At 41.3% G+C, this 14,070-nt stretch overlaps 1 protein-coding gene across 6 annotated transcripts in view; it reads left to right on the top strand.

The window, feature by feature from the left end:
• The first annotated feature begins 2,440 nt into the window (after nucleotides 1–2,440).
• ERCC5 (ERCC excision repair 5, endonuclease) overlaps nucleotides 2,441–14,070 on the top strand; it is a 32,466-nt gene continuing 20,836 nt past the window's right edge. For 5 of the 6 annotated variants that reach the window (XR_013824844.1, XR_013824845.1, XM_079902908.1 and 2 more), the window contains exons 1-5: nucleotides 2,441–2,924; nucleotides 9,820–9,995; nucleotides 10,901–11,016; nucleotides 11,436–11,522; nucleotides 12,579–12,639. Coding sequence is in view for 4 of the 6 variants with exons in the window: in XM_079902908.1 (XP_079759034.1) it covers nucleotides 2,837–2,924; nucleotides 9,820–9,995; nucleotides 10,901–11,016; nucleotides 11,436–11,522; nucleotides 12,579–12,639 (528 nt within the window). In the remaining 2 variants the exon portion in view is untranslated. The remainder of the gene's footprint in view (nucleotides 2,925–9,819; nucleotides 9,996–10,900; nucleotides 11,017–11,435; nucleotides 11,523–12,578; nucleotides 12,640–14,070) is intronic. The other variant, XM_079902909.1, reaches the window with a different exon arrangement.

The following is a 14,070-nucleotide window of genomic DNA, read 5'->3' on the forward strand; positions in this document are numbered from 1 at the left end:
CATTCCTGTCATATTTAATTTCTTGGTCAATTTTTCTTAGAAGTCTCCATAGAAGCAATGAAAGTTCATATTACTGGCTCTCCACTAACTAGCTGTATCACCTTGGGCGAGTTGAGATTATTTTTCCTGTGCATATTTCCTCATTGGTAAAAGGGGGATAATAGTATCTATTTTATGAATTGTTTTGAAGAATAAATAAGTTAATACATGTAAAGTGTTTAGAACAGTGCTTTGTAGATAGGAATTGCTCTTTAAGTGCTTGCTATTATTATTGGCCTAAACGATGTGTATTTTCCTGTCAGAATCTTGATGGAGAGCCCTTTAAACAGCATCTAAAGGAACCAATTTCTTACAAATCAAATGTACACTCCTTAGTTGCTGTTCCTTAAAAAAATATTTTGTATTCAAGAAATGTTGCTCTGGTTTTACAAGCACTTGTAGTACTGAAATGTTCACATTGGCTATTTGTTTTTACCCAGCTCTCAGGTAGTAAAAAATGATCAAATCCTGAAACTGTTACTTTTCCCGCTACTAAGCCCCATCATCAGGCCGAGCTGGTGCAGCAGCTGTAATACTTCCCAACTTGCCTTCTCCCAGACACTGGAGGTGCTCAGGCAAGGTGATCTACAATCCAGTCACACTCTGTATTTCAATTTTACCCACAGAGTTCTCCCCCTCATTCACTCAGCAAACTAATTTGAGCACCATTACCCACTAGGTGTTTCATGTAAAGTCACTGATCTCAGAGCAACCACAAAAGAAGTGGCATCTCCATTTTATTCAGATTCTCAATGGTGAAGAAACTTGCCTGGGATCCTAGGATGTCTCAGTTTGCTAGGGCTGCCATAACGAAATACCAGATTGGTGGTTTAAACAACACATTTATTTTCTCATAGCTCCAGAGGATAGAAGTCCAAGATCAAGGTGTTGACAGGTTTGGTTTCTCTTGAATTCTCCTTGGCTTGCAGCTGGCCCCCTTCTCCCTGTGTCCTCACATGGTTTTTCCTCTGTGCAATCATCCTTAGTGTCTGGGTGTCCAAATTCCCTCTTATAAGGACATCAGCCAGATTGATTAACTCACCCTAATGGCCTCCTTTTAACTTAACTTTGAAACGGCCCTATCTCCAAACAGTTACATTCTGAGGTATTGGGGATTAGGGCTTCAACATATGAATTTTGGAAGGGGACACAATTCAGCCCATAACTCAGGGTTATGACATGGCTCAGATGGGATCTGAACTAACATCTGCCTGGCTTGAGGAAGTTCTCTTTCAACAGGGTGCAAGATGCCCTGCAGAGATTTAGACCTGACGCTGGCAAAGTGGTCATTTAGGCAATATTTATAGGATTCCTGCTAAATATCAGGAATGGAGTATGTAAGTCAACAAAATAGTTCTTGATTTCAATAAGTTTACAGTCTACTGTAAACTACTGGAGGTGGGGAGACAAAAATTGAACAGGCGATTATATTAATTCCGGCAAAATACATTTTGGAACAACAGTTCTGGGGATTACTTTACACACTGAGGAAATGAAAATAAGTACTTTGTCAGGATTATCCCTGACAGAAAATTAGTTGTGACTAGGTCAAGTAAACTTGGCTACTGGGAACCCATCTGTTTGGGCAAGAATATAGCTTTGCTAAAAACTGATTTCTAATCAATCTTTTCACTGATTTTGAATCTAGTTTCAGTAGTCCAAATTTGAACCAATATGTACGATAAGGCTATCATTTATTAACTCCGAGTGGTAAGTACTTTGCAAACATTATCTCTGATCCTTGCTTAAAACCGTCTGCAAGATTGGCTTTATGCCCGCTCAGTTTACAGATGAAGAGACGAACCCTGAACAAATGCGACTTGAGCAACGATAAACATCATAACGTAGCTCGGTCGGGGTGTGAATCTCAGCCCGAGGGTCCGAGCCACCGTCTACCCAGGTGCTAATCTGGCAATTAGTTTCTTGTTATTTCTGACCTACATGCCGTGGATTCCCAAATTTTACAGGCCGGAGAAGACTATATTTCAAGGGTTAAGATTTTAAATCGTGTTACCACCTAGTTACCACAAGTTACCGGACAAATAAATACTAATTACAACACCAACCAAAGGGTCCATCTTTCACATGTAAAACAATATTTAGTATTAAGAGTTTTCACAAGTGGCGGCTCAGTGGGAAGAAACTGATACCGGTAAAGCACCTAGAAAACCGCAACCTCTGAAGGCAGACGCTTTGCGGATGGGTTCAACATTTAACAGCAACAAGATGCCAGTGTGGAGGAAGCAGGGCGCCGACCCAATACAAACACGAAGACCGAACCACCCCCTCACTTCCGGAGTGTAACGGCGCAGCGGATATACATCAGCGTGGGGAGGCAGGACTTCCGCCCTGCGCGACGCATTAAACGGAAGCCGGGCGGCTCTATTTCGTGTGAGTTTACGGCCCCCCTAGAGGAGACAGGGGTTGCCTGAGGGACGTCTCTTGGCTGTTTATCTCGCCTGAGCTGTCCTCTCACCCTGGTCATCTGTTAGGAGTGCAGAAGTTTGGGCCAAAGCGCTGGGCGATACGAGAACCTGCTCCTCTGTGCCTCCGACTTTCTCTGGGCCCGTCTTTCTAACGCGAGGCCGTGTCAGGTTCTGGGAAGTGCGGTTTTCGCCGGGGCCGGTTTTCCCTGGAAAGCTGTGCGCTCCTGGTTGTTTTCCGTCTTCTCCGGGTGGGAGCTTGGGGAGCTCTTCTCGGGGTCCGGGGCGTTGGTGCAGCCTCTTGTGGAAGACTTGGAGTGAAAGGTCTCCCGCGATCCCGCCCGTGAGACGCGCTCCGAGGGCACACCTCGTTCATGGGAGTCCAGGGGCTCTGGAAGCTGCTGGAGTGCTCCGGGCGGCAGGTCAACCCGGAGACGCTGGAGGGGAAGGTCCTTGCCGTGGGTATCCTTTTCCGGGTGTCGGTGCCAGGGATGCACGATGGGTGCCAGGATTTTGCTCTCAGGTTCTCCAGGGGGCTCAGAGGGGCGTTGTTAGGCTGAACGTCTCACCCAGGTGGGTAGCTATAGGGTCTTCTTTGGGATGTTTCCTTTCTTTTCTTTTTAAAATTAATTTTTATTGGAGTAGAGTTGATTTACAATGTTGTGTTAGTTTCTGCTGTACAGTAAAGTGAATCACTTATATGTATACATATATCTACTCTGTTTTAGATTCTTTTCCCGTATAGGTCATTACAGCGTATTGAGTAGCGTTCCCTGTGCTCTACAGTAGGTCCTTAGTAGTTATATGTTTTATATGTAGTAGTGTGTATATGTCAATCCCAATCTCCCAGTTCTGGCTTTGCAAGTCACACAGCTTTGGATTGGAGTCTTGTTTTAATCACTTAGGGGCGCCTAAGTGTATGCGTCAGTTCTCTCATCCGGGAAGTGGAGGTGATAATAGTCTTTACACACAGGGTTGGTGTGAGGAATGAAGGGGTTATTTAAATGAAAGAAGCTTAGAATAGTGTCTGTCGCTGCTAGTATGGTAAATTGTAAATCTGTTATCCCGACAGGGAGGTCAGCATGGAGAAAACAAAGTGGACTTCCGACCAGTAGTTTTGCCTGCTGTCCTGAGTCTTGCTTTATTTATGTTTGTTAGAGGAAGAAAAGTGTGGGCAAGTGTTTGACCTTTTTTTTTTTTAAAAAAAGTAACTTTTATTATCTTTTGTTATGTGTTTTGGAATAGGAAATTCATATAGTACAACACTGAAAAGATTTCAAAAGGTCTACAGTGAATTATTTTCTTCCCAGCCTCTATGATGGACATTTTAAGGACTGTTGATTGTGTGCATGTTTGGCTGGTTTTGTTTGTGCCTTTGGAGTTTAATGTTTTTCTTCATTACCAAAACATGTGAAGGCTGTTTCTGACATTTTGATCCTTTTATTCATTAAGCAGTCTTCATTTTCTTTTTCTTTTCTTTCTTTTTCTGAGTGTCTGTTGTGTCCCAGAAGCTGGTGGTACCTTTCACCAGTTCCCTAAGTGGGAACCTATGAGCCTAGGATCTCCACTCGGAGTGGAGAAGACAGTCATGTAATAATTGCTGTCCCGTGGTAAATGCACTGTCAGAGGATGTGGGGATTCAGTGAAAGGAGCTGTTGACTTTCGTATAGAGACAACTTATACATAATGGAGCATTGATAATTTTTTAAATAAAGTAACATGATGATGATGATTGTGTTTTTTGCAATGTGAGTCATCTTGAAATACATCCGTAATGAATTGTGGCTTAAAAGTTTTATGCCAGGTAGCTTGTGGGAAAGTTTTTTTAAAGCACACGTGCTATTGCTGCCCTCTAGTGGTTTCTCAAATTACTGCTTTCTGAAGATTTTCTTCATAGAACTATCAATATATATTGTACATGTGAATGAAAGCATTTTTCAGTGTCAGGAACCCTTAAGACTTCAGCAAAGATTTAGATCAGTTTACGTTGCAGCCCGTATGAAGAATTAATAATTTGTAAAACAATTGAGATGTGATGTGAAGTTCAGCATTCTGATTTTTTAGAAAGTTGTCCAAAATAAATGTAAAGAATTTAATTTAGATCATCTATTTTCAGATGACTCAGAAACTTTTTGGGACAGGAAGTCATATTCATGGGGTTATTAGGCTTTTCTGAAAGAATGAATTATTAAAAGAAGACTGTCAAAGGTACTGTAGTTATAATGGTAACTTCATATATATGTATATATATATGCATATATACGTATATGTAAAAGGAGACTAGCTGGTTGCTGTTCTCTAATTGATTTTGCTTTGTTTCATTTTCATGGGAATTCCAAGTCAAATATCTGAAATATATTCAGGTTTTTTGGTTTTATTTGTTAATAAAATTACTCATGACATACAAGTTTCATAATTTATTCTTGGATCCCTAAAATAATTTGGTCTTTTTACCATTTCTAGATGAGTGTCTTGTTTACTTATGCAATCTAAGTGTTTGTGTCAAATAATAAAGAATTAATAATTAAACTTTTGTCTCTTATGGACCTCAACATTTGTAAAATACATTTAACTTTATTAACAAAATCCTACAGTCTCTTTAGGCTTTGCATACTAATAGGGGTTAATTAAATTTTACATTGCCTAACAATAGAACTAAAGTAATTTATTTTTTGTTTCAAAATGTTACTGGTCTTTTGAGTCTCATCTGTAAAATGGTTTTTGGCTTGGCTGCACATTTAACTTTTCCAGTCCTGGGATAAATTTAATGTTCCCTTTTATAAACTTATTGAAATTAGACAAATTAAATTATGGAAATATTTTCAGCTTGCCTAATTCTGCATATTTCTTTTTTAAGAATTTCAAGCTGCGGGAATTCCCTGGCGGACTAGTGGTTAGGACTCTACGCTTTCACTGCAGAGGGCGAGGGTTCAATCCCTGGTCGGGGAACTAAGATCCCACACGCTGCACTGCACATCCAAAAATAAATAAAATTAAAAAAAAATTTTTTTAATAGTATATCTTTATTGGAGTATAATTGCTTTACATTGGTGTGTTAGTTTCTCTTGCACAACAAAGCAAATCAGCCATTTGCATACACATGTCCCGGTATCCCCTCCCTCTTGCGTCTCCCTCCCACCCTCCCTATCCCACCCCTCTAGGTCATCACAAAGCACAGAGCCGATCTCCCTGTGCTGTGCTGCTGCTTCCCACCAGCCAACTGTTTTGCATTTGGTAGTGTATATATGTCGATGCTATTCTCATTTTGCCCCAAATTCGCCCTCCCACCCCATGTCTTCAAGTCCATTTTTTATGTCTACCTCTTTATTCCTGCCCTGAAACTGGATTCATCAGTACCATTTTTTTTTTTTAAGATTCCATGTCAGCATACGGTATTTGTTTTTATCTTTCTGACTTACTTCACTCTGTATGACAGAGTCTGAGACCATCCACCTCACTACAAATAAGTCTGTTTCATTTCTTTTTATGGCTGAGTAATATTCCATTGTATATATGTGCCACATCTTTATCCATTCATCTGTCGATGGACACTTAGGTTGCTTCCATGTCCTGGCTATTGTAAATAGAGCTGCAATGAACATTATGGTACATGACTCTTCTTGAATTATGGTTTTCTCAGGGTATATGCCCAGTCGTGGGATTGCTGGGTCATACGGTAGTTCTGTTTTTAGTTTTTAGTTTTGTTTTTTTTTTTTTTTTTTTGCTTTTTTGCCGTTTGTGGGCCTCTCACTGTTGTGGCCTCTCCCGTTGCAGAGCACAGGCTCCTGACACGCAGGCTCAGCAGCCATGGCTCACGGGCCCAGCCGCTCCGCGGCATGTGGGATCTTCCCGGACCGGGGCACGAACCCGTGTCCCCTGCATCGGCAGGCGGCCTCCCATCCACTGTGCCACCAGGGAAGCCCTATTTTTAGTTTTTGAAGGAACCTTCATACTGTTTTCCATAGTGGTTGTATCAATGTACATTTCCACCAACAGTGCAGGAGGGTTCCCTTTTCACCACACCCTCTCCAGCATTTATTGTTTGTAGATTTTTTGATAATGGCCATTCCGACCAGTGTGAGATGATACCTCATTGTAGTTTTGATTTTCATTTCTCTAATAATTAGTGTTGTTGAGCATCTTTTCATGTGCCTCCTGGCCATCTGTAGGTCTTCCTTGATGAAATGTCTATTTAGGTCTTCTGCCCATTTTTTAACTGGATTGTTTGTTTCTTTGATATTGAGCTCCATGAGCTGTTTGTATATTTTGGAGATTAATCCTTTGTCTGTTGTTCCATTTGCAAATATTTTCTCCTATTCTGAGGGTTTTCTTTTTGTCTTGTTTATGGTTTCCTTTGCTGTGCAAATCTTTTAAGTCCCATTTGTTTATATTTGTTTTTATTTCCATTACTCTAGGAGGTGGGTCAAAAAAAGATCTTGCTGTGGTTTATGTCAAAGAGTGTAAAAAAAAAAAAAAGAATTTTAAGCTGGAACGCTCAACCTGGCTGAGAATTGGCACTACCTGTGATTAATTAAAAAAAAAAAAAAGTCCGATCTCAATCTCTATGATTTAGAATTTTAGGTGTACCTGTGTTTAGCAATCTGCGTTTCAAAAGCTTCATATCTGGTTCCAAAGGACAGCAGAGTTGAGAGCTACTGATCTGAAATTATATTTTTCTCATTGATTATAACATTTAAAGGAATGGGCTAAGTAGAAACTTATTCCATCTGATACAACGGTGTAGCAACCAGAAACAAGCCAATTAGAAATATTTACCCAATAACAACACCATTGACCCAATACAGAGCTAAGCCAATGCCAGATCCTACTTCCAGGATGGATCCTTTTCTGACCACTTCTCATCATCCTTGCCACTGCGTTCTGCTTTCCCTCGGGCTGTTGTAACTAGTTTAAAGCTGGCTTCCTTATAGTTTATTCCTCACGTGTCCACTGGGGTGATCCTTCAGTCACATTCTAGAAACCTTCCAGTGACTATATACACCCATCACTTCCTCTTACTGCTCCTCTGGCCGTGCACCTGCCATGTTGTCCTTAAACGGAAGCCTGCTTCTGTCCCAGGGCGTTTCCATTTGCTGTATCTCCTGCCCCACTGTTTTCTCCCTCGTTCCTCTTCGTTCGTTCAGGCCTCCGTTACTTCTTCCGATAGGACTTCCCTAACTAAAGAGCTATTGACCACCAATCACACTTTTGTCCTTTTACTCTGCTCTATTTCTTTCTTGGCACTTACCAGCAACCTGATGTATTAGACGTCTGTACTTGATTTTCATTGTCTTCCCCATTAGAATGCAAGTTTCTCAGGGGTAGGGGCCCTATCTGTTTTGTTCATAGCTGTATTGTTCACTGTTCTATCCCTAGGATCTTGGATATACCTGGCACCTAGTAGCCCTCAAATATCATAGGAATGAATCTAGTAATAGCTTGCTCTCCACTAGTTATTTTTTATGTAATGTTTATTAAGTTAATTGTTGATGGGCCTAATTTTTTATGGTAGTAAGTAGGTAATGTACATTCATTTAAATATTTAACCGTTCATCTCATTTGAAAGCAGGTCTTTGTTGCCTCCTATGTGCTCTGAGAGGGAGAGCAGTGCCCAGCAGTGTGGTTTACACATGTCATGGAGCTCACAGTCTGGATTCCCCCCGCACTGGTTGTAAACTCCATTAGGGCAAACGCTTTGTTTTGTCCAGTACTGTATCGCCAGTGCATAGAAACATTTCTGCCATGAAATAAGCAAGGTGTTTTTGAATAGGAGTGTGTAACTGGAGGTCTTAATCTCGGCTGAGGGCGTGACCGCTAGACTGAGACCTAAGGGTAGGGAATCTCTAGGCTCAGAGAGGGAGGGGCTCTTTCAGGCTGGGGAAGGAGCAAGGAGGGTCTCGACCCTGGAGGCAGGAAGGAGCTTAGTGACTTCCAGGGTTTGAGAGAAGCCCAGTGGCTCGACATGAGCCAGGAGAGGAGAACAGAGGACAGATCATTCAGGGTTCGTAGGCCGTGGGAAGGACTTTTGGATATTATTCTAAAGGCAGCGGGAGCTTTCCACTGTAGTTTTCACTACAGGTCTGTCGGTGAAATCTAACATAACAGTTTCAAGATAGATAAAAAGGTAGAACTGATAGGACCTGGCAATGGCTGGGTGGAGGCGTACGTGGGATGGCGCTCAGGGTTCTGGCTTGGGTGGATGGGAGTGACATCCACTGAAATGGGGGCGTGAGTAGCCTGCTGAGAAGGCACGGAGTGCAGTTTTGATCGTGGTAAGTCTGAAGCGGCTGAGGCATCAGGTAGAGATGTCAACGAGGCCGTCCGACCTGGGGTTGGGAGAGCGCTCTGGGGCAGACGCGCATGTGTGGAGCTCGGTGCTCTATGGGCTGTGGTATGGGGGGCGGAGGTCATCTGGGTAGCCAGTGCAGACAGGAGGAAAGGGGAGGGCCTGCGGGCCACCACTGCCGAAGTCAGCACTTTAATGGTGGGTCGGAGGAGCGGGCAGAGGGCTGTGTCCCTCTCTTATGAACAAATAGAAAACAATCTGTTAAAAAGCATTCTTTAGTAAAGTTTAAAAATATAAGAAGACTCCAAGAAGGAAAAATTAGGTAATCACAGCAGAAGACAACTACTCTTAATATTTTGATGTCTGAACTTCGAGTCTTTTTTTTTAATATTTAGCATATTGCATATGTTACAAAATGGAATTATATTTTCCATACTTTTGTAACCGTTTTACTTCCTTTAATAATATTTTGTGACTCTCTGCCTCATGTGCTTCTGCGACTTCCATTTTTAAGAGACCCTTGGATTCCAGCAAATCACTATACCATAATCTAATTTAAAAAAAGACCTGTTGGAAAACTTTTATTCTTAGTATTTTCATTATTATAAACAAGCCGTCTTATAAGTAACTCTTATTGTAAGTCTATGATGATTTCTTGAGGATAAATGTCTGGAAGTGGAATTCTTACATAAAATAGAATGCAAGTTTTAAAGTTTTTTGCTATGAATTGCCAAATTGTTCTCCAAAAAAGTTGTGTTAATTTACTAAAATTCCATACAGATCATTAGTTTTTTTTTTTTTTAAAGAAGCACTTCTTTGCGATTAGACTTTTTAAAGGAGACATATGTCTATGTAAGATTTAAAAATTCAGAATGTGAATAGTGATAACAGGGCCCAAATACAGTTAACTGATTTTAGGTAGATTCCATCAGGGCTAACCATTTTTCAGTTTCAAGTAAGTTGTGATGGGTGCTCAGTTTTAATGTTTGGATTATATCAGACATTAGGAATTTGAAATTGTGAGGGTGAGGGAAGAAATTGCAAAGTGTTTTCCATTAACAATCCTTCTAGATATTAGCATTTGGTTAAACCAAGCACTTAAAGGAGTTCGGGATCGCCATGGGAATTCAATAGAAAATGCTCATCTTCTTACTTTGTTCCATCGGCTCTGCAAACTCTTATTTTTTCGAATTCGTCCTATTTTTGTGTTTGATGGGGATGCTCCACTATTGAAGAAACAGACTCTGGTAAGAGTCATCTATTTTTTTCTTTATGCATTCTTAGAAAGAAGGAAAAGTTCACATAAAATTTAAATTTTCTCCTTAGCATTTTGGAAATCAAGACTTAACTTCGACATATATCTAGTTTAATTCAACTTTTAAAAATTTATCTTGAACAAACACTTTTTCTTTTAAAAGAGGTTTGTTTTTGAAAGTATATCACAGGTGCAATAATATTTAACTTTTAATAAAACTACTAAAGTTACAGTAGAGACTTTTCCCCTTAGAGTGTCTTAGGTGTTCTGCAGTTAAACTTACACAACGTTATATGGCGGTTTATCTCAGTTAAAAAAGAGGAAATGAAAGAATGTTTTGATATTTCTGCCTTGTAGTAAACTGTAAGCACTGAGACTATTCCATTTTTCCCTGTTTCGGACATTTCTTACAAGATATTTCTATACATGTTAGGATTTCTTATGACATAATCTTGGATGTGGAAGGACAGTTACATACCAGTAATGTATTTTTATAAAAACTAATATCGGGAATTGGTTTTGGCTTAACAGTGGCATTTTAAAGAAGAAATTAATATAATAATCCCTTTAGGGAAGCATTTACTTACTTGTATATCAAGTTTTAGGCTACTTAAGGACATTAAAGGATGTTTAAAAGAAATTGAAAGTAAATTAATAGCTTCTCAAGTATATTGTGTGATAGCCAGCGCATTAAGTACTCGTTAGTTGGAAACTCTGGGTGTCCTTTCCACAGCAAAAACCTGAAGGTATTCACTCATACGGTAATTAGAAGAAGATACCAAAACAACCATAGTCCGAAAACTCAGACAAACCAAATTCTCTAGGGAAAAAACCCACAGAAGTGTTTTTGATATACTAATACCTTGAAATAAAATCCTGTATCCTTTTTTTTCACAGGCTAAAAGAAGGCAGAGAAAGGACTTGGCAACCAATGACTCCAAAAAAACTACCGAGAAGCTTTTGAAAACATTTTTGAAAAGACAAGTTATCAAAACTGCCTTAAAAAGCAAAAGGCAAGAGGGGAATTACATTAATTTTAAAGATTAATTTAAAATTTTTGCATCAGATTCTTGTGGCTGCCTTTCCCTAATGAGAGGAATAAATGGGGTGTCCATTTGACCTAGTTGAAGTTGTGAAAACTCTCTGTTCTGTGAGAATCAGCTGTGATCACGAGAAAGGAAAGCTGCCGCGTTGCTTTTGCACGTTTTACTCTCAGAACACTTTTCTTCACGCCGAGACCAGGTCCCCTCTTTCTGGGGGCTGCTCTCTTGTCCAGCAGCCCCGCAGCCAGGCCAGCAGGGGCCGAACCTATCGCCCCTGGGTTTCCCCTTTTCACCTCCTCGTCAGCATTTGTGTGATCACTGGGGAGTATTATTGACTCTCAGAATACTGTTTCCTGTGATCTCTGTTGAAGTCTCTGTGTACTTTTCAGGGAGGAAGCACTTCCCAGTCTTACTCAAGTTCAAAGAGAAGATGACATCTATGTTTTGCCACCTTTACAAGAGGCAGAGAAAGATAGGTAAATGTTTTAACTACTTAAAAATGTTATTGCTATATTCAGACAGATTTAAACCTTTCTATTTTATCTACATAATAAGGCGTGTGGGAATTAATGCATCTGAAGTACGCATTCTCGACACCTTTTAGAATATTTTTTAAGACCAAACTTTTTATTTACTATCTTTGTGTTTTGGTGGTTTGTGGCGGTTTTCTTTTTTCATTCTCTGGAGCCTGCGCTAGCACTGTTCATTTAGAATTTGTGGAGACGTGTATTCTGGTTTTTCTTACACTTCACTGACGCCAGCTGTCTCTACCTGCTTCTCAGCCCGGTGTTTTCTCTCTCACGCCATCACTAAAGTCCGCACACTACGTCCTCCCTGATAAATCCAGTGGCTGCTTTGCATTTCTCAGCCCGATGTCTGGGACCCTCTCTGGCCACTCTTCCTCGGGCACCCCTGTGCACTCTTCCCTCCGGCTGGATGTTAGTCCTCAGCGGCTTCTTTGGTTGACGTGCAGGTGGAGGGCCAGCTTGTCCTTCCCCCACTCCTTTCCCGGGGCTCCTGTGAGGCCACACAGCTTGTGAGTTACCGCTGCGGCCATCATCGTGTCTCGAGGTTACCGTCCTGGCTTCCACACTTCTGTCTGTGTCTCCATCTCTGATCGTACCCTTCTGAGGGAACCCCTCCCTGCCAAGCCCAGTGTCTGGCTGGTAGTGTAGAACCTGCTAAACCCAAATCTGATGTTGTCATTTCCTCGCTTAAAGCACTTCCTAGATTCTTCCTTCTCTAGGATAAAACTTCAACCCCTTAATCAGGCAGTGTAACTGCAGGAGATTTCACAAAGCTCCTGGGGTGAAGTGACCCCTAATTGCAGCTTCGGCAACCTGCTCTGCCCTGGTGATGGGAGATATTAGGTCATGTTACGATCGCTCGCTTACAGGCGTCCCCATCACACTGTGAGACTGAGGCCGTCTTACTGTTGCAGCTCCCGTAACTAGCAGCACCTTGCACTCAAGAAATATTTTTGTAAGTAGTCATTAAATCATAGATATTATAAACGTGTGTTTGACTTTCAGTTCAGAAGAGGAGGATGAAAAAGCATGGCAAGAGAGAATGAATCAAAAACAAGCACTACAGGTATTTAAATAATTTTTGAATTCAGGATTTATTCTATTTGAAATGAATAACATGCAAATGAATAATTTTAATGAGGTAGTATGGATTTATGAATGTTCTTGGTAAAAAATACAGAAACCTTCTTTACTGTGTGTATATATGTGTGCATGTGAATGTACATACATATAAAATATACACAGACTCCTAAACATATGTATGGAATTATGCCTATCTAGATATCCACAATAAGCCATCTTTCTTTTACAACCAACCAATAAATAAATAGAAATAACAATAAGTGCTTGTATAAAAATACGGGAAGCCTATCACCCATGAATAACTTCTAGTAACATTTTGCTGTATATTAGTACCCCTCCCGCCCCCGTGTAGTTGAATACCTGTGTGTGTGTGTGTGTGTGTGTGTGTGTGTGTGTGTGTGTGTATGTGTGTGTTTGGGTATGTGTATGTGTATCAAGGGTATGTGTGTATGTATATATTTATGAAGATGTATGTTCATGCACAGGCTGTGGTTACCTATTGCTGCATAACTTAGTGCTGTGAAAACAGTCTTTTATCATCATCATCTTCTCTGTTCTGGGGCTTGATGAGCTCAGCGAGGCAGTTCCCTCTCAGCGTCTCCCGTGTAGGTGCAGTCAGACGGTAGCTGGGGCTGGAGCCCCTCAAAGACCTCCTCCCCCGCGTGCCCGGCAACTGACGTTACCTGTCAGCCAGAACCCCCGCCTGTGGCCTCTCCGTGTGGCCTGAGCTCTGGCACAGCTTGCCGCTGTGTTCCGGGGCAGGAGCCCAAGAGGCAGTGCCAGCAGGGCCCGCGCTGCCCTTTCTGGCCAGCTGTGGGAGGTGCACAGCCTTCCTTCCATGGCGCTCTGTTCACTGGCAGCTGGTTAGGGCCAGCCCCCACTTAATGGGAGGGGAACTAGGCGAGAAGAGGGTCAGAGAACCGTGCACAGGTTGCAGAGCCACCACCACGCATATTTTAATGCACAACTTGCTTACAAGTTGAGGTTGTGCTGCATATACAAGTTTTTGAAATTTTTTCCACATTTCTCAGAAGAGCGGGTAACATTCTTTGATTCCCAAGCTCACCGTTTCTTGTATGTTCATGTTATTCTGGTATGTCTGGTAGAAGACTTTTGAGCTGAAACTGCAAGATTCTTTAGCTTATGAAGGTCCTGCATTATTAATGCAGCAAGTGAACACAGTCTTGATGAAGACCATGGACCCTGTGGGCAGAAAGACTTGCAGTTAAGTCCAGACTCTACAGCTTACTAGCTGTGCGATCTTAGACAAATCAACTTCTCCAAGGCTTTATTTCCTTTTTTTTTTTAAAACAATAATATTGATGCTTTCCTCGTAGGGACGATGGGAGCATTCCTGAGGGAAAACATGGGAAGCTCTGAGTGAAATGACTGGCCTGTCCTAAGTGCTTGCTGG

The sequence above is a fragment of the Stenella coeruleoalba genome, assembly GCF_951394435.1.
Source record: "Stenella coeruleoalba genome assembly, chromosome: 18".
Classification (NCBI taxonomy): Eukaryota; Metazoa; Chordata; class Mammalia; order Artiodactyla; family Delphinidae; genus Stenella; species Stenella coeruleoalba.